This window comes from Lagenorhynchus albirostris, chromosome 11, assembly GCF_949774975.1.
Source record: "Lagenorhynchus albirostris chromosome 11, mLagAlb1.1, whole genome shotgun sequence".
Lineage (NCBI taxonomy): Eukaryota > Metazoa > Chordata > Mammalia > Artiodactyla > Delphinidae > Lagenorhynchus > Lagenorhynchus albirostris.
In genome coordinates, this window is record NC_083105.1 from 40,488,534 (window position 1) to 40,508,456 (window position 19,923).

Consider the following 19,923-nt stretch of genomic DNA (forward strand, 5'->3'; position numbering starts at 1 on the left):
GAAAGATGATTTATAGAAGATGCTATTAATCTCCAGTCCATCAGTAAGTAAAACTCTATTCTTTCCCACCTAGCTACAAAACAGAAACAGACTCACAGACATAGAGAACAGACTTGTGGGTGCCAAGGCGGAGGGGGGTGGGGGAGGGCAGGACTGGGAGTTTGGGGTTAGCAGATGCAAACTACTATATATAGGATGGATAAAAAACAAGGTCCTATTGTATAGCACAGGGAACTATTCAATATCCTGTGATCAACCATAATGGGAAAGAATATAAAAAAAGAATTTCTATATAAATGAGTCACTTTGCTGTACAGCAGAGATTGGCACAGCATTGTAAATCAACTCTACTTCAATAAAAAAAATTTTTTAAATAACCAAAAAAAGCCTCTATTCTTTTCCACTCCCTTCTCCCTCTTTCCTCCTTTCCCTCTCTCTCAGACACACACATACTCACGACCTTGAGAACTGTACTCCAAGGTTTGTTAGCAGGTTTAATCAGATAAATAACACTCTTTTTAAAAAACAAATCGTATCTAATAGTTCAAAACGTTTCCAATGACAAGGAATGTCATTACATCAGAATTAGTACCCTCAGAAATTAGCATAAGGTTATGTCCCACTTTCTCTTATACTTAACCTTCACACTATGTTAAAGGTGAACAAAATGAAAATGTACAGCTCACTGGTTCATCGTCGCGAATATTCATGCACTCAGAAAGAGGATTTGAAGACCCTGGAAGTCCTCCCTTGCCCCTTCCTCATCTCTGTCCCCTCTCCCTTCCGAGAAGATAACCACTAGAGTGACCTGTGTTATAATTATTTTCTTGCTTCCCTATATAGTTTGGCCACTATGTTTTAGCTTGGCCTATTTTTAAAACTATCCGAGTGGAATCACATGGCATGATTTTCTTGGTGACAGTTTTCTTTTGCTTAACATTGTATTTTGAGATTCATCCATGTGGTATGCAGCAGGAGTTAGAATTTGCTGTAAAGCACTGCTCTGTGTGATTTATAATTTATTTGTCCATGACGACCATTAGTGCTGATTCCAGTTTAGACTGTTAAAAATAATCCTGCTATGAAGATAAAATGGGTTACTAAATTCTAAAGCTAAAATTGCTTGTTTTCCTCTAAAATAGAAGAACTTTGTTAATATTCACTACAAGAAGTGCAAGACTCTACGTAACATTGAAAAGTTTCAATTCTCCCAAACAACTATAAGGTTTAATTGTTGGACAATGAGTCCTTGAATGTATATACTTATAGAAAATTGCTTCATTTTACCAGCTGTGCGTATTTTATCAGTTTAATAGGAATTAAAAATATGACAAAGAAAGCAGGACTGTGAAGAATACGCTGCACAAATATATTGCTTATATTTGGTATCTATGAGTAAATATAAAATGTTCACCATTAGAAGGTCAGTTTTCAATCTTTGGAAAATTGCTCTTCATTAATTATTTACAAGAACATATAAAACTAGTTACAAAAGAACATTTTAATTTGAGTCACATTGTTCTCCGTGAAAAGTTTGTTAAAAGTATGTTTGTGAAATGCTGCTTTAAGTTTATGCCCCCTTAACTTAGTTTATCATAATAGCTTTGTTACTTTGAAGTTAATAAAAGGGCAACTTTCGCACCAATTGGATTCATGGAAAGGCACTACAATAGGTAAAATAAAGGAAGGCATTTATACCAGTGATAATGTTTGTCACCTTACTGGAGAAAAAAATGGAATGTAAGACTGATTAAACTATAGGAAAATATATCTTGTCTAAAAACTTTATAAAATGATAACTTTAAAAGAACTGTGGATTTTTAGGGGGACTGTTAATCATAGTTTACATGGTTCTGACTTTTCTCTTAGCAGCTGCGTAATTTTCAAGCCACAGTAAAGTTGTATCAATATGTTGATGAATATTTCCTACTTGTGTTAGGTGAAGTCTGTGAAGGTAATAAAATAGACAAGACTGAATACTAGTTAAGGGAAAATATTTTTAATACATATTGTCTTTAGTTTTGAAATCACATAATCTGAATAGACATGTAAAAAACTGTGGTACTAAACAATAAGATGGAATATCATTATGAAAAATGCCTGCATTGCATTTGTTCATTCAGAATTCAGTGACAGCCCATCAGCCGAATAAAACATACGCTTTACATAGATGTATATGGGGATAGATAGACAGATTAGATAGACAGAAATAGATGACTTTACGTTTGAAATTCAATAGTTAGATGAACTGAAAATGACTCTGAAACTATCATAAATAAGATTTCATATTTCTTTTACTGTATAAAATTGTCCCTTCAGTGTCTGTCATTGTTAATTATGTGCAAAATAGTTTTCCCTTAAAGGAGATGTAGAAAAACAAAAGTAACTGCCAGATTATATAAAAATATTAAATAGCGCAAAGATATAGGACACAATCCCAAGGAAAATAACACCTGAGAGATCTGTGGTTACAAGACTTATGCACTGAAAGGCAAGAAAACAAAACACACAAAAAACAAAAAAAACTTTTTTTGGTTACACATTCATTCAGCGATATTTTTGAAAACTGGTAGTAATAACTAGCCTTAGTGCCCATTTCCAGATCACCTAAGGGCTGAGATTTGTAAGAAATACATTAAATGCATCCCACCTGGCTTGGCAGCATGAAGGTATGGGTGAGAGGCCAGGGGGCACCTGGCTGGCTGACTGATGTGACCATACATTGCCGGGGGCCTTGGACTGTGGGGCTCCTGTTCTCTTCCTGTTTGTTGGTGGGGTATTGATTCAAAGAAGGCCAGGCAATAGCGCTGGCCAGCATACCCTCTCTCTCCTTTCTCCAGACATCCTAGTGGACACAGCTCTATAAAGAGGCTTCCCAGGCTTTCTGCAGCTCTGCTCAGAGAACTTCGCAAGGGGAGGGAAAGGCTCAGCGTACCTTCTACTGAATGGAGGTCATATTCTGTCAGGCAAATGAGAGGTGAGCTGACTGAATAACTTTCTGACTTACCACTGCCCCTTTTAACAAAGGGGGAGAAAAAGCAGAGAAACAGATGTTTCAAATTTAAATATTAAAACACAGATTATTGTCTGGACTCCATATAAATATAATCATGCTGCCAGGTCCAAACATGTGACACATCAATTACAAAAAGAAAAAAAAACCCAAAAGCCCAAATTAAGGAAAACCAATTAAGTCCTGATAGAATTATTCATATATTGAGTAAAACTCAATAGCTGGATCTTAAAATGATTACTAAATAAACGATAATAATAACAGTTAATGATATTTTCTACAGAACCAAACATTGTAATTTGTCTTTATAAATCATGGCTATTACACTTCTATACAACAATGGTCATCGTAGTGATCCCATTTCACCAAAAAGTAAAAAGTTTACTCGTGGTCTGTATAAAATAATAAATAAAAGGCATATCTTTACCTCCAAACAGGAAATGTACAAGATTAAAAAAAATTTTTCACTTACATTGAAGAAACTCGACAGAAAAATTTTTCAGTCTTATAATTAATTTCATTTCTGTACAAGTATATTAAAATATATGCATATATTACATACATCAACAAATGTTAACTCAGAGGCAATGACGTGAAACACACTCTGAATGAAATTTAAATGCAGTATTTCTTAGAACTGAGAAACCAAGTGTTTTCTCAAGTAAATCCTTTGATGACTTATAATGGTGCACGGAATCTAAAGTGACATTTTAAACTAAGTGCTAAAGAGAATGAGTTCAAGATGGTTTGCGCCTTATAAATAATTCAAATTTCTGAATGTGTAAAGGAGATTATATCCTTAAAGATACAAAGGAACATAAATATACAAGATTCCATCCCTAGTAATTATAATGATACTATTAAATGTTTAAAATAGGACTGACCTTAAAATTATTTTATAAACATTTATACAGGCATCCACTTACACAAGTTCTTAGTTACTGCAATAGTTTTAAAGTAAATTTTGATAAACTGCTTTGTAAAAGACTAGAAGATAATATATATCTTCACTACCTGAATCTTCTGACTTTTATCTTTTGACAGTTTCAGCAATACGTTTATCTGATGGTAAAAAGCTGTAACAATCCATATCACCACTGAATAAAAAAAGCACTAAAGGGTGAAATAAGATTTAAATTCCCAAGAAATTAAAACCTAGACATCAATTTAAAAAATTGTGATAGATCTTTAGGTGTTTAATTTTTAAACTTGAAATAATTATAGATTCGCAAGAAGTTTCAAAGAGAGTACAGAGAGGACTCTTGTACCCCTTTATTCAGTTTGCCTCAATGGTTACATTTTATAAAATTATAGTATAATATCAAAACCAGAAATTCATTATTGGTACACATATGAAGATTCACACATGTAAATAACCACCTTTCATCACCACAAAGCTCTTCCTATTGCTACCCTCTATAGTTACACCCACTCTCAGGAGAGAGGTGACCACCTTCCTTAAACCCTGGCAACCACTAAGTTGTTCTTCATTTCTATGATTTTGTCATTTGAGAATGTTGAATAAATGGAATTATATAGTATGCGACCTTTTAAAATTGGTCTTTTTTTCACTAAGCTTAATGCACTTGAGATCCATCCAAGTTGCTGTGTGTATTAATAGTTATTTAATTTTACTGCTGAGTGGCAGTCCATGGTATGGATGTATCTATCGGAGTTTGTTTATCCATGGACCTATTAAGAGACATTTTGGTTGTTTCCAATTTTTGCACTATTAAAAAATAAAGCTGCTATGTACAGGTTTCTGTGTGGGTCTGAGGTGATTTGAGAATATTTCTAAAATGCATTATGAAGTAAAAAAAAAAAAAAAGAAGAAGAAGAACATACCAAATAGGATATATATTAAGCTCCCATCCACGCGCAAAATGTACTACTAATGATAACACAGATGTGGACAGGGAAGGCTGGAGATATTTGGATAGTTTTTCCAAGACTAGCACTTTTTAAACAAATTTATCAGTTTGGCACCGATTTTTCTAATTTTATGTTTCTTACTTTTTTTTTCTTTATCATCCTCTAGGGAGACATTATAGATTTTTTTTTTCCTAATTGTCCCCTTCCTCCATGGCCATTTTAATATCACAGATATGCTGGATACCTGTTTATGTACTCTGTATATATCTGTGCTTTATGCATAAAAAGAGTACTTTAAAAAAAAAAGAGTACTTTTTTTTTCCCACCATAAGAAACACTATTTATGCTTTGACGATCATATCAATGCCCAGCTGAGAATACACAGTCCATAGTCGTGAAAACACAACAGTGAAAATAGTGTGGCATGCATGACTTGAGAGAAGTGGCAGATAGCCAATGGCTGACATCTTTGTAAAATGTTTGGTACCTTTCCAAACAATGGCATCGAGTTGTCCCCCAGGACTGTCCTACTATGTTAGAACTTGGCTCCTTCTGTGTGTGTGTGTGTGTGTGTGTGTGTGTGTGTATAAGCCTTTGAAAATGTGTACTGTGTATGTGTATAAGCCTTTGCAAATGTGTACTGTATATATGTATTCAGGGGTATACAGAAGAACAATGTTGAAAGGAAACAAAAGAAATCAATAACCAAGAATGGGAATGGGAATCTCAGAGGGAAAAACGAATATATATCTTTTATTAAACACTTCTTTTAATTTCAGTTTTTCTTTTTAATACAATATACATGTACATTTGTCCCTTGGTGTCTGTGGGAGATTGGTTCCAGGACCCAAATCCGTGGATGCTCAAGTCCCATAGTTGGCCCTCTGCATCTGTGAGCTCCACATCCAGGGTTCAACCAACCATGGGTTGTGTACGGTTGACCCTTAAACAACACGGGTTTGAACTACGCGGGTCCAGTTATATGCAGATATTTAGAAATGTGTGGATCCACTTACATGCAGATTTTTAAAATATCCATGCATAAGTGGACCTGCACAGTTCAAACACGTGTTGTTCAAGGGTCAACCGTATGACTTTTTAAATGGAGACAGTATCAACATTATTGAGTAAAAGCCCAAATTCCATTATGTATAGCAGCCGTTTATTAATCCAACAACTGATATGTAAGTCCATGCAAGAGACATTTACAAAATAAAACAAAACTCTGAGTAATCGTTCAAGACATTTATATCTTTACTATCCAGCGCATAGGGTCTGTCATTGAGCCTTCCTCATTGCAGACAAACACAACCCAGTGTGTTCCGGCTTTTACACTGCAATATGTCCTCTGGGTACAAATTCAGGGATCTAGACAGGAGTGCTTTATACTACTATACATATAGCCTATAGTATAAAATTTACAGTGGCTTCTGAACTATTTAAGAATTATTCTTAGACAAAAAATATGGGTTAAATATTACTGTTCTCTTCCAGTATTGTCTAAACAGTTCTCTAAAACCTGCTATTATTTTAAGAATCCCCTGACAACATCTATAAAAAATAAATATAGCCAATCCCAAATTCATTTGATTCTCCCAAAGTTAAAAAGATAAAGTCAATTCAAAAACAGTGCTAAAATGAATGCATTGTGAGTGAAATGACTTACTTATATACTGTGGAAGGTACTGGATTGGCCAAAAAATTCGTTTGGGTTATAGATGGTACGGAAAAACCCAAACAAACTTTTTGCCAACCCAATATATTGCACAATAACTTTTATTCTTAAAATATCTCTTATTTAGGGCTTCCCTGGTGGCGCAGTGGTTGGGGGTCCGCCTGCCGATGCAGGGAACGTGGGTTCGGGCCCCGGTCCGGGAAGATCCCACATGCCGCAGAGCGGCTGGGCCTGTGAGCCATGGCCGCTGAGCCTGCGCGCGTCTGGAGCCTGTGCTCCGCAACGGGAGAGGCCACAACAGTGAGAGACCCGCGTACCGAAAAAAAAAAAATCTCTTATTTAAATCATACCCAGTGAGCCCACATTTGCTCACTCTTGCTGTGTTAAGCTTTGCTGAGCAGATGGAAGAACTCCACGAAGAGCAGAGTGGTGAGGCAGGAACAGGCTCAAAGCCACCCGGTGGAAGTGAGCAGACTGATGTTGAGTGAAGGTGTCAGGACATATGGCAAGATAGCGGGAGCTTCCTCACCCCTCACTGCTGCTTCTAACACTGTTGTTCCCTAGGGCCAGGCACAATGCCACATGTTCGCCTTTATTTCTGCTCCTACTCTGAGTATACTCCGGGGCACACTGAAGGATCTTCAGTAAATGTTAATGTAACTGATGGTTTTTGCCATCATCATTTTTTGCGATCCTCAGCTGCTTTAACTGCTATAAGGCGGCTACCAAGGTTTTTGAGAGAACTCTAGCTCATTTATAATATAGCTAAGAAACCCAAATTTAGAGAATTAACTGGCTGCTTAACTAATTGTCCAATAAATTGTGCTGAAGGAGACAGGGCACAAGAATTTTTTATACTCCACAGTTAATCACTGTCAACCTCTCATTGTCTTGGAGCTGAAGAAAGTCTTACGTATGTGGGGCTGGGCATTGGTAACAATGAGAAATAAGAAAAGAAATAAGACTTGTAGCTTTTACTAATGTTTCCAACTTTACATGAAACAAAAAGCCACTTTAACCACATTGTGATTCCTCATCAATGTGGATTTACGTTTGATTACCCAGCGTGCAGGAAAGTCCCACTATTTAGTGACCTAAAGTCTGTATAATTTTGGACATTTAAAGTTTGTGAGTCTGTTACTAAAATTATCCCATTTACTATATAAACATCTGTTTTAATATATCAAAAAAAATCAAAAGTGACTTACATTTGCTGAAAGTTGAGATGTGAGAGTGGCAACTTTTTCTTGTGATGCAACAAGCTCTCTCCGTAGTTTATGGATTTGCTGAATGTAATTAAAAAAAAAAATCAAATCAATATGCTAGTAGATTTTAACTTAAAACTAAGAATTCAATCCAAAAAAGCCAATACTATAATTAGCTCATCCTACCCCCAGTAAATAGACATATATATTTTTTCTGGGTCTTTTTATTTTTCTATCCATTTTTTGGTATGTTTATTTTTATTTCCTATACTTTGGCAACTTCTCAGAAGCTGTAGAATATCCTGCAGTCACTGAAAGTTGGCTCCAATTCAACGTTTAATGATTCCATATTTGAAAATAATTTTATTGGCTGGAGTTTTAATTCCTAACACTTAGAGAAGCCTTCCCAAGTCTTTGTTATAATGTCCTTTATTCAGGGAGTTACTATGAGCTCTGGGCAGAAATGCTGTTATAGATTATCCATAGTTTCAAAGGGGAAAAATCAGTAATACAATGGCTAGATAAACCACCAACATAAATATGCTAAAATGTTTTCCTGTTTGGTTAGGTCCACACTCAAATAAAAGTGAACCAGAAAAAGATGAGAGTACATATATCATACTTAAAATTTTAATTTAAGCACTTTCCACAGTTTAATCTTCATGTTTCATGTTTCCATGAAATATAGACAGTGATTAGTAAGGTTAAGATATTTATAAGCAACTGAGACTAAGTCTACAAGTATACTTCTGGTCTCAAGGGATTTTAGTTACTTAGGTGCCAAACATTCTACTCTGATGATTCTCATTTCTTCAAAAACAAGTCTTCTATTGTTGTAGTTAGACTTTCAAAACACTACCTAAGTTTGAAAGAGCATTCTTGACACAGTTCATTAACTGTCTTTTTTTTTCCTACCCATTAAATTTTTGTGGAGAAGAAATGGTGGTAAATACTGAAAAAACTCTAAAGAAGAACTAAACTTTAAACTGGAATTAGAGACAGGGGACATTTACATAATTTTAGTAAATGTGATTCCATTTGGCTCCTGTCCTTTAAAAAAAGAGATACACCCAGACCCAAAGAGCATTTGAGCTGCATTCAAATGATGACGACTGCAAATGGTTCCAGAAAGCAGAGAACATCTATTTTATTCTTAAAACAATACAAATTCAAAGAGGCTTTCTCAAATTAAGAGTCTCTATCACATGATCAGATTTCCTTTAAAATAGAATCTAGGAAAACTTAAAGTAATATAAATCATTAAAAAAGAACCATAACCTACTATGGGGCATAAATAATTAAAGGAGAGGTGGATAACTACTAATACGGCAAACAGATGTGGTATTTCTATGCCTTAGTAGCTATACGTATTGCGGTCGATGGTAGAATTTTGCCATGTCCGTGAGATGTAAATAGTTTAGGTTTTTCAAAACCGTATTTACTCTTTGGTCTCGCAATTGTAAAGATAAAACTGATATAATTTATACTTTTTCAATTTTTTAAAAATACAGCCCAAATTTTACTTTAAAAGGCTAATAAAATAAAACTTCAAAGGGAAGAGTTCCTTTGCAGAGGCTGTTACCAATGCATTTTTCTTTGCTCATGGTAAAACCAATCAAATAGTCATTAGCACACCTTGAATAAAGGCCTAATTAAAGTCTCCCTGCTCTCCTTGGCCAGGACAACTCTTATACAAAGGGAAAGAAAAATAATGTTCTCTCCAGGCTGCAATCTGATTTGTACGTGATTGCAATGAAATATTTGTGAATTGTACGTGATTAGAACAATATACTACAGTATACATCAAGTGATTAGAAGCAGCAAAGTCCTGGCACCAAATAATAGATGGGTTGGGACACTGGTAAATTGTGTTGTGGCGGTCTAGTGCCTCAAATTCAATACTTGCCTTAATCCTATGCACTTAGTCTAACAGGCAGTGGGGGAAGAGACTATAATATAATAGACCACACATTCATTCATTCATCCATCAAAGATTTGTAAGTGCTTACTACTAGAGACAACTTATTAGATGTTGAGTTAAGACTCCAAGCTAGAACATGAGAAAAGAGTTTGCTTCTAAAAACTTCGTTTCATTTTCTTTTAAGAGGAAATATCCAAGACCATTTATCACTAGCTGGGTCACTTCTATTAGCAGTGTTGGAGAGTTATGGGTTGTATCATAGAGCCCTCTAGTGGTCGAAATACTCATTTCATCATAAATGTAAACGAAAACAGTCAAATGTAAAAATGCTACAAGGTTTTTACCTCTGAATGAGCCTTTTCTTCAGCCTGTAAAAGAAAAAAAGGAAAAAGAATTTAACTATAAATAATTAGTGTCAATTCATTCTACAAGTATAAAAGAATAAAATAATTATACTGTGTATTTAAAATGTTATTTTGGTCTAACATAAGAACATGGTAAAATATATGATATTATTAAATTAAAACAGTAAAAACAGGAACCTGTAGGACTGCAAATGAATATTTCGTTATATATAAACCTAACGGTATTTAAAAAATATCAGTTATTTGATTTATGGATATGTACTATGTCTTGAAAGCAAAGGATAGAATTAAAAAATGGTGTTACCCTAAGATCCAGACCATAAACAACAAAAAGGTATAAAATTAAACTTTAAAAAATATGAGTGCAGAAAAAAATAATAGAGTAGATCTTTTTTTCATACAGATTTTAGGAAATTTATACTCTATGAAATTACAGAGATTTTTAGCCAAGACCTAGGAGTCGGAGTTTTATTCTGTGATATATAGATTATAAAGAATGCCAAATAAGACTAGAGGAAAAATATTGACCTATACTGACAATCACAGAAAATCTGCTGATTAGTTTCTATTTTATTTGCTTTTCTTAATGATCATTAAATAAGTTTATTGGGCTCCAAGTCAGCAAAACATTAAAACCCCCAGTGGTAAGGCAGTGATAAAAGTGGCTGACAAACATCGGCTCCACAGATAATGGAAATGAGCACTGCTGTAGGACCTTGAGGGGTGTTTTGGCCTCAGCTGTAGAAAACTCCTAGCTCTGTTTTTCTTCTTCACGTTGGGCTACAAAATGCCAGAAAATGAATTATGTGCGCCATTGTATTTGGGAAGCTCCCTCATTCTGGAAAAAGTTGGAGAATGCATAATATTGCTGAACATTACAAGTCTGTTCATTGCCTTGAGTAGATCCAAAGCTGAAAGACAATCTCCTATCTCCTATCTCTCCTTTTGAGACATTTCCTGATTAATTGACACAGAAGTACCTAAACCATTTTTTATCTCTTCTTTTCCTCCAGAAAACATAAACTAAAACAAAGTAAAATAACCCTCAGGATATTTTTTATGCATAAGCATTCTTTTAAACTGGATTTTTTTCTATCTTATATTTTCTTTATTCTTAAAAAATATGTACAGTTATTAATATAGTGGTTAAATGAAGAGTGGTTAACTAGTAGAATCCTAATAGCCTTTATAAGAAAACTGTTTTAAAAACAAATTCTGACATAAAGCTTTAATGTTTTATATCTCAACTTTTTAAAGTGAAGATTCAATATTTTTAAGTTATAATAATTTCAATGTTTCATATAAAGTTTGATTTTTGAATCAGACAGAATGAAGGAATTTTAAGATAAAAATTTCATGGATCAAAAGCTGGAGGTTGCTTGCCTTGAGACATACGGTACGATTAACTTTGACTATTTGGTTTCCCTGGTATTTTGCATATTTACTGCCAGTTTATTCTGTCCAAATCCTGCTTCTAGGCTTGCTAGGATTATACAGAACTGATACTCAGTAAGTAACTTGCATATTGAAAAGAGCATTGTATGCTATTTAAAAAAAATAGTCAAGAAAGACAGTCATCACATTTTTTCATTAAAAAAGCCCTGAATAAGTTACACTAGTTACATGCATAACCATCACATATTAATTCTATATATACTGTACAGAATGACTTTCTCTTTGCTGACTTTTCAGAACTAGCTTTTTCTTTAATCTTTGCCTTCTTTCATATCCTGTGGTTAGCAATACTGGGTAGGTGTTACCATAAAGTTGAAGCAATGAGCCAGAATATTAATATTTCTTTCAGTGGGTTAGGCATGGATTGATGACATTATGATGGAATATGATTACTTGCCATTTTTAAATGATGGTTTTGAAGCTGGCCCAATGTCCTCAAGGGTGGTAAACAATATAAAACACCTTGCCTAAATAAAAATATATTAGATGATTCTTTATTCTGTAAGCCATTACTTGGCCATTCATTCATCCTTTCAAATTTACTAATCAAAAAATGTTTACTTTAGTATTAGCTATGTGTTAGGAAATATGCTGAAGGGCTCCACAATAAACTAACATAGCCCTCGCTCACTCTTATTAAATCAATACAAATTAGATTCCAAGTACAAAACGGGTTCAATACAATTTTTAATATACAGCCACTCAGAAAACATCTATTGCAAGGATCAAAATTTTAAATGTTTAACAGGACTAGACATACAAAGAATAAAAAGAGCCCTGGGTATTAAAAAAAAAAATCACACAGCCTTCCTAGGTTAGCTGTTTTCCCCACTTTTCATACAGATATGGATACTGAGGAGTATTTCTTTCCTGCAATAAACGCAACAGCACAATAATAACTAACAGTGCAAACTCAGCTTCAGTGTCAGGAAGAGAATTGGTGGAGGCTGGGTCTTGCCTGAATTCACATGCCAACATCGAAAAGGGGCGATGCTGTAAACCTGGAGGAATTTCATTTCCGTGTTGCTAGATATTCCGATTACTTTCAAAAGGAACTGAGAAATTTGAATTTTTAGGTAGAACTCCATATTTTTTCAGTGTTGGCTTAGATTTAAAAACAAACACACAAACTCAAAGTTTGCCAAAGGTAACAGCTTGGCAGGTCAGATTGGCTCTGTGATTTCCAACCAGTGTGTAATCTCCCTGGATCTTTCTGCTCAAAAATTCTGTAAGATGATTTACTCAGCTTTATAACAAGGTACTTTGGAAAATTTTACCAAATTATAATTGGTAGAGACTTCAAGAGTTATATGTGAAGAAACAATCCTTTCAATTGGATTTATTGTATTGTAATTTGACAGGTAAATGTTCTTTACAACAAGTCATCTTTGTTAGTTTAATTTTTTTTTTGCGGTACGCAAGCCTCTCACTGTTGTGGCCTCTCCCATTGCAGAGCACAGGCTCCAGACGTGCAGGCCCAGCGGCCATGGCTCACGGGCCCAGCCGCTCCGCGGCATGTGGGATCTTCCCGGACTGGGGCACGAACCCGTGTCCCCTGCATCGGCAGGCGGACTCCCAACCACTGCGCCACCAGGGAAGCCCTAGTTTAATATTTTTAATCAAAACATATAATTCTGTAAGTTGCATAAATGATGGTGTTAAAGACTGTTTATATTCATGGTTAGGAAGAGCAGTATATTGCCTCATAATAGCAAATAGTGTCTAATAGTCCTTTAAAAAAAATAATAATCTTTTTCCCCTAAACACTTTAATTTTTTTTTTTTTCCACACCGCGTGGCTTGCGGGATTTTAGTTCCCCAACCAGGGATTGAACCCAGGCCTCTGGCGGTGGAAGTGCGGAGTCCTAACCACTGGACTGCTGGCAAGTTCCCTAATTATTTTATGAAGGGATATCATGCACAACTGTGTTACTTGCACATGGCATAACTTCAAAAGGTGCAAATCACAAAGACTATGATATAAATGGTGCTCCCATGCAGTTTATAATTTTCTGTAATTTATGGTATGTAATGAACCTTATCTTCTCTAACTATTGCAGAAATCCCTTGGGACAGATGGGCTAGATCTGGCTGTTGTTTGCCAACTTTATGTTGCAGGTACAGCCCAAAGAAATTTAGCAACTTGCCTGATGTCACACAATAACTCCTGATAGAGTCAGGCAAAAATGTAAATCAACTGATCCTTCATCCTGAGTCCTTAAGGAGGCATGAAGAAAAATGATAAATTGACTTTTCACTTCATAGTTTGAAAAGCACTTTCACAGATATCTTTTCATTGCCAATTAACTATCAGTGCATGATAATGGGGGACTGGAGACAGAAATGACTCCTCTATCACCTGCGATTTTTCTCTTTATTACTCCTCCACATATGCATTTATTTTAATTGTCTTACTACAGGCTGTCAGTTCAATTATATAATTTCCATCATTTCCAATAGAACTATTTAAATTTCTTAATTTCCTAATAATATCACCTTCTCATGTGATTTGATCACCTAATCCATTCTTTTCACACTTAACATGAGGGTCTATTTCATCACATAAATATGTGTGTATAGTTTCTTTATTTTCATCTCTGTGCCTATTTCATATTGTACTCTTAATACTTCTCATTTATACTTTCTAATTTATCCTTATTATTTTGACATCTGCTCCTATAAATCTATAATCTTTTCAATGTACCTCCTTTGTTCCCTGTAAACCTGTAATATCTAGTATAGCAGCCACAAGGCACGTGTCTATATAAATTCAAATTACTTAACATAAAAGATGCACTTCCTTTGTCATACCACACACAATTCAAATACTCAATAGTCACATGTGACTAGTGGTTACTGTATAATCTAGTACAGGTATAGAATAATTTTATTATCACAGAAAGGTCTGTTAGACTCTTGTATACTAATTAGCCATCTGTTTTTCCTCAACCCATGCTCTTTTTCTTCTTGAGTTTTTCTCAGGCTTCATGAAGGTAGTGTCTTATCCAAATATTGTTTCCTATATATTTAAAATATGACTATAATGATGCTGCATCTTTTAATGTTATATAGAGACTTCAATTGCAAGGGTTTAAGTCAGAATATATCTCCCGTCAAGCAGTGGCATTGGCCCAATGGGAGGAACACGACATATTTCTTTGTGTTTTTTCCGATGCATTTTTACATTTCTCACTTCTTTATCTGTTTGCCTAAAACAGCAGATTTATCTAAATGCTAACAGTGATTTCATTATTCATAGAATCGATTGGCAATGTTAATCATTAAAAGGAGAAATGATAAGAAAAATATTGCCTCTGCCAATGATAGTCTGATCCTGAGTAACACTTTAAAGCAATAAATATAAAAAGAGGGCCACAACATTTGAACTTAATGAAAACGAATGAAAAAATTAGTATTGCCCTTAATGCTTAATTATTCAGTGACAGCTGAGGCTTTGAACTTTTCATGAACCTTTCGATACAGGATTAGGGATTATTCATAGTGCTCAAGACTCAGTGAGATTCATAAACTAAAATATACCCCGCTCTAACCTAGGATGAAGGAAACTTTTCGTAAAACGTAACTGCCTGTAGACTTTTTGAAAATGATGAAATTTTAATAAGTGGACAGAAAACTCATCTTGGCAAAAACAAAATATAATTTCACACATTGGGAAAATACGCTGATACACTGGCATTTCTCTCTTAAGAAATGAAGTTTTTAAAATCACACTCTTTCAGAAGATACAGTTTAAAAAGTCACCAAGCCTTTTACGCTTTTACCCTTTGGTGTGATCTTCTCAAAAAAATGAACTTATGAAAGAAAATGGAGAAGATACCATAGAACAATTACCAGTCATGGCTCAGGGAACTGAACAAGGAAAAGTGGTCAGGATTATAAGATTATGGTGGATCATCATAAATGGTTTCCGGGATTCCGAGTCACAGCCCATCGGGTTTTATGAGATTCAGTTTTCTATCCACTCGTTGATTACAATGAGTACATAAAAGTCAAGTGGAAGCACATACAAGTGAGCCATAGAAGGGCTGGGAGAGCACCCACCACCTTATCAGTATGCAGGAGCTTAGAGTACATCCTAATTTAATTGTGCGGCTTCTGTGTAAATGCCAACGTATTTAACCATTTGTGTGCTTGGCAAAGGCAAAAGCGTTTTCTTAACAGTCAACACTTACCGTAGAGTAAAGAGAAGAAGTGCTGGAGACCAGTGATAATGAAGAGCCATGAACTGAAGAAAGCAAAAAAGAACAAGAGGTGAAGTAATGAAGTCTGCTCAGAACCACCAGACCTTTACTGAAAAGTGAAGAATAGGTGATTAAGGAAATAAAAATAACATAAGAATCTGAGAACAAGTCTGCTGTCATTTTTTAGAGATCGAAAATGTTGAGCCATGGAAAGGTCCCTAAAGTACCTCCTCCACCACATTACAGAGACGAACTGACAAGTGCAAGCCCTTCTAGCATGCTTTGCACGTATTGAAAACTAGAGTAAACTCCCACATAACAAATAATCCGAAAACCATGGACACCTAAAGTTGCCACGAAAGTTTAAACTTTAAAAAAACTTTATGTATTTTATTTAATTTCATTTTTATACAACAAAGATCCATTTTCAATTTTTTTCTCCATAAACTTTCAGGGAAACAAGCTCTTCCAACATTATCTGTGATGAGCTGACTATACCCATTCTAATGGAGAAGTATGGTTTCCTTCATAATTTTAGTAACAGAAAGTACTTCTTATTTCAAGGTGGTGTCTCATTGAAATTAAGGATGGAAATTGCATACTGTCTTTTAGGTAGGTGCATCAAAATACCAATCTTAAACAGTTAACAGAATGATTTATATTTCTGCAAGTTCAATGTACAATATTAAGCCCAAAAGGTGGATAAAATTGTGCTTAATTATATTTGTAGAAAAGTTCTTCTTCTTTTCATTGTGGGATAATATAAGGTTATTTCTGCTTATTCATTAGTCAAATGCACACAATGTGACAGGCCCTTGCTAGATGCTGGGACTGTAAAATTGAATGCCACAATCCTAGGAGCCCAAAAAGAAGTAGAAAGATATGTAACTAAAAAGATAATCACAACAGGGTCATATAAATACTATTAAGAGCAATGTTCTGGGTACTACAAAAGCACCTGGGGGTGCTCACACCTGTTCTGGAGAGGACCAGGAAAACTGTGTAGGATAGAGGCAGTTGGGATGAAAATAAAGGGATGAATTTGAGAGACACCAGGAAGAACCTCTTTAAAACTGATGTGGGTCAAAAGTGGAATAAAGGACGACTCCCAGAGTCCTAGCTTGAGCAAATCACTCTGTGAGGTGTGAAAAATGCTAGTCATCTTTAAACAAAAGCACGTTCTTTCAACTTCTAATAACACTGGTGTGAACTTAGACTGTTAGCATGGTACACCAGTAGGAAGGTGGACGATGAATCAGGAGATCCCATTTTTAGCCTTTTTCTGCTGCTTAGGTCTATAACCTTAAAGTTTGTGGCTCAGTTTCCTCATCATTCACCGTGAGCACCGGGCAGGGAATCAATAAAGTCCCTTACAATTCCTGTCCAACAAGTCCTTGATTTTAGAGCATAATTTAATAATTATAATAATTCAGTATTCAATGTATAGACATCAAAAAGCCATCTCGCCCACTGGGGCTGGCTTTCAACAGTTCAGATTATTTAATTCTCATACATGGAAGGCCAGAATTTCCCAGCATATAAAGAGCATTTGCTCTGTCAATGAGGCACCCTAGAAAGCCATCAGTATGCTTAGCAAATCATTTTTCCAGTATATAAGAGGGCTGTCTGTGAAGAGAGTGATAGAACCATTTCAGAAAGGTGATGACTTTACATTTCAGATTAATTACATTTTGTCTACACTTGAAGCAATCAGCAGACCCTCAGGGTAGAATTCACTACCTGTCATGGTGAATTCAGTGGTTTGGTTAATATCCCAAAAGGCAGTGGCAACTACGGTCAACTGATTTAGTACCAACGTATTAAATAAATGTACAGCGGTGACCTGAAGACCAGGAGTCAATTTTCACAGCTACCTCAATTACAGTCAGAAGATACTTTAAATAGGAAGCTAGGAAGGGGAAAGAGAAGGGAACAGAACTATTCTTGACTCTGTTTTCATCCTTAGAAATTACACATACAGAAATCAGGACTAATAAAGTTACAAAACTAGCTCATGTTCATACCACAGATAAATGGATGACCAGAGGTTTAAACCCTTGGTATGCTTCAAGATCTAGAGTCCCTTTTTTATACAGACTTACTAAGGACTAGGAGAGTAGGGCTGATTACACGTCTGATTTTATTCTAATCTATTTGAACTTCTGTGTTTACCTTTATTTTATCCTTAGCTGATATGCTTTATAATATGTGTGCCACAATTTTCCTGTGTGGGTACTTAAAAATCATTCATTAAATCAAAGAAGAAAATCTCTCAAATGTTATCATCAAGTTTGACACTTGAGGTTATACAGTTTAGAAAATTACACACATTTGAAAATCAATTAAGCCTCCTGAGTTTTTCAAAGAGTTTTTGTTATAAAGTATTCATGTAGAACTTTACAACTACAAAGACATTTATTAGGTCCGGTGAGAATCTTAATGTAATGGATAAGGAAATGTAACTTATAAAGCAAAAAGCAGGCACAATATGAATTCTAAAATAATATGATAATAAAAACTAACACCAGGGGGAGTTTCTGAGAATAAAAGTCGGCAGCATGTGGTTGTTTCATAAGAGAATTTTTTCTGGTTTATGTATCTTTTATGGTTTTTAAACTGAGGTGTCAAACAAAACAGTCACTTGGATATTTGGCACACCAGGGTAAATAGTCTCTAAAATTACACAGATTTCTGTATGAGAACACCAGACTTACTCTGAACTGCTCTATAGCCAAGTATTAATCGAAACAATTTCTGGCATATTTCCAAATACAGAAAGAAACAGAAGCTAATGCAGACTAAAATTTCTTCAAGCTTCAGGGCTCCCAAGTGAGAGTTATACTTATTTACTTTGTTGAGGGAATCTTTGTCATGTGAGTGATGTGATAGTTCTCATGTCTGAGTTAACTAAAGTAACTTCAACTTTATTTCCCCCGATGCCTACCTTCTTCCATGCTGTCCCTGAATGAGCCTGAATGGCTGATGGCCCGTGGCCTCTCCTCCAGAGATGTGGCACTCCCACAAAGCTGGGAGTCGTCATAGAGATCGAAGGATGAGTCTTGGGCTGGGATGCTGTTTGAGCGCATCATGCTGGGCCCAGGAAGGTTAAATTGAGACAGATTTGTCGGGCTCACTGAAAAACAAAGCACACACAGCCTATTATTCTGGGATGTCTGCCTCTGAAATTTTCAATAGCAGTTACAGTGGAGTCCTCTTTTTTTCTAGCACTTTCATGGCAAGCAGTATGTCAATTTTTAAAGCAGTATTAAACAAAACCATTGAGTCACCTCTACTGTTTTTTGCTAGAAATAACATGGTATTTCCTGCTGCCCATTATGAAGAAAAGATTGTGTTCCTAGAAGCTGCACATTTCTTTTTAGAGAAAAATAGATCACTTTAATGGGGAAAGCAAAAATAGAAAAGAATATAAAATACAAGAAATTTAAATTTCCCAGGAAGAAACGTTTGAAGCTTCCAACCAAAGACTTTCAGTCATTTTGAGTTCTAAATTTTTGTCAGTTCATAATCAGTACCATCATTATTATCAAAGTTAGGTTATAATAGAGGCAAATAAAAATGAAATATAATCTAATGTATGTGGTATCCATAGCTCATCTGAGGTTTATCACATAAAGCTACTTTCTACTGTGCCTAAGATGAGAATGTCATGGTGAGACTGTCAAAAGTCATAAACTTGTTTTTCGAAAGCAGTACCTTAAGTCTGTAATTTGGAATATGAATTTATTTACCTAGTGCTTATTGCCAAATAGTTCTAATGACACTCAACTTTTTAGGCCAACTGATAATCATCAATTTAAAGAAAGATGTGGTTGACTGAATATGCTATTTTTTTCTGTGACACAGAGACTACATTTCTTAATGTAATTACTGGATCTCAGAACAAACTAAAATAGGAGGAGTACATACTATGAGATAACTTAAGGAGATTATCTCCTATTTGCCAGGCACTATGCTGGATATTTTACAGGTATTAATGAATCAATACACAGAACAACTCTGATACAGCTAGCTATGAATTACAGTAAAAAAAGACCAAGAAAAGAAATAAAAAGCCTAAGAACTGTACCTATGTGTGCATATGTGACACATAATAAAGAAAGAAAGAAACGGGGGATTTGCAAAGTCCCCAATCCATTGGAAGAAGGGAAGAAAGGATGGAAAGAAGGAAAGAAAGAAGAAAAGAAGAGAGAGCGAG

The 19,923-nt window shown here is 35.2% G+C and overlaps 1 protein-coding gene across 4 annotated transcripts in view; it reads right to left on the reverse strand.

The window, feature by feature from the left end:
• NAV3 (neuron navigator 3) overlaps positions 1 to 19,923 on the reverse strand; it is a 364,503-nt gene that overhangs the window by 56,921 nt on the left and 287,659 nt on the right. For all 4 annotated transcript variants that reach the window (XM_060164531.1, XM_060164532.1, XM_060164530.1 and 1 more), the window contains exons 19-22: positions 18,652 to 18,840; positions 15,699 to 15,751; positions 10,031 to 10,054; positions 7,769 to 7,846 (exon numbers count right to left, since the gene is read on the reverse strand). In XM_060164531.1, the coding sequence (XP_060020514.1) occupies positions 7,769 to 7,846; positions 10,031 to 10,054; positions 15,699 to 15,751; positions 18,652 to 18,840 (344 nt within the window). The remainder of the gene's footprint in view (positions 1 to 7,768; positions 7,847 to 10,030; positions 10,055 to 15,698; positions 15,752 to 18,651; positions 18,841 to 19,923) is intronic.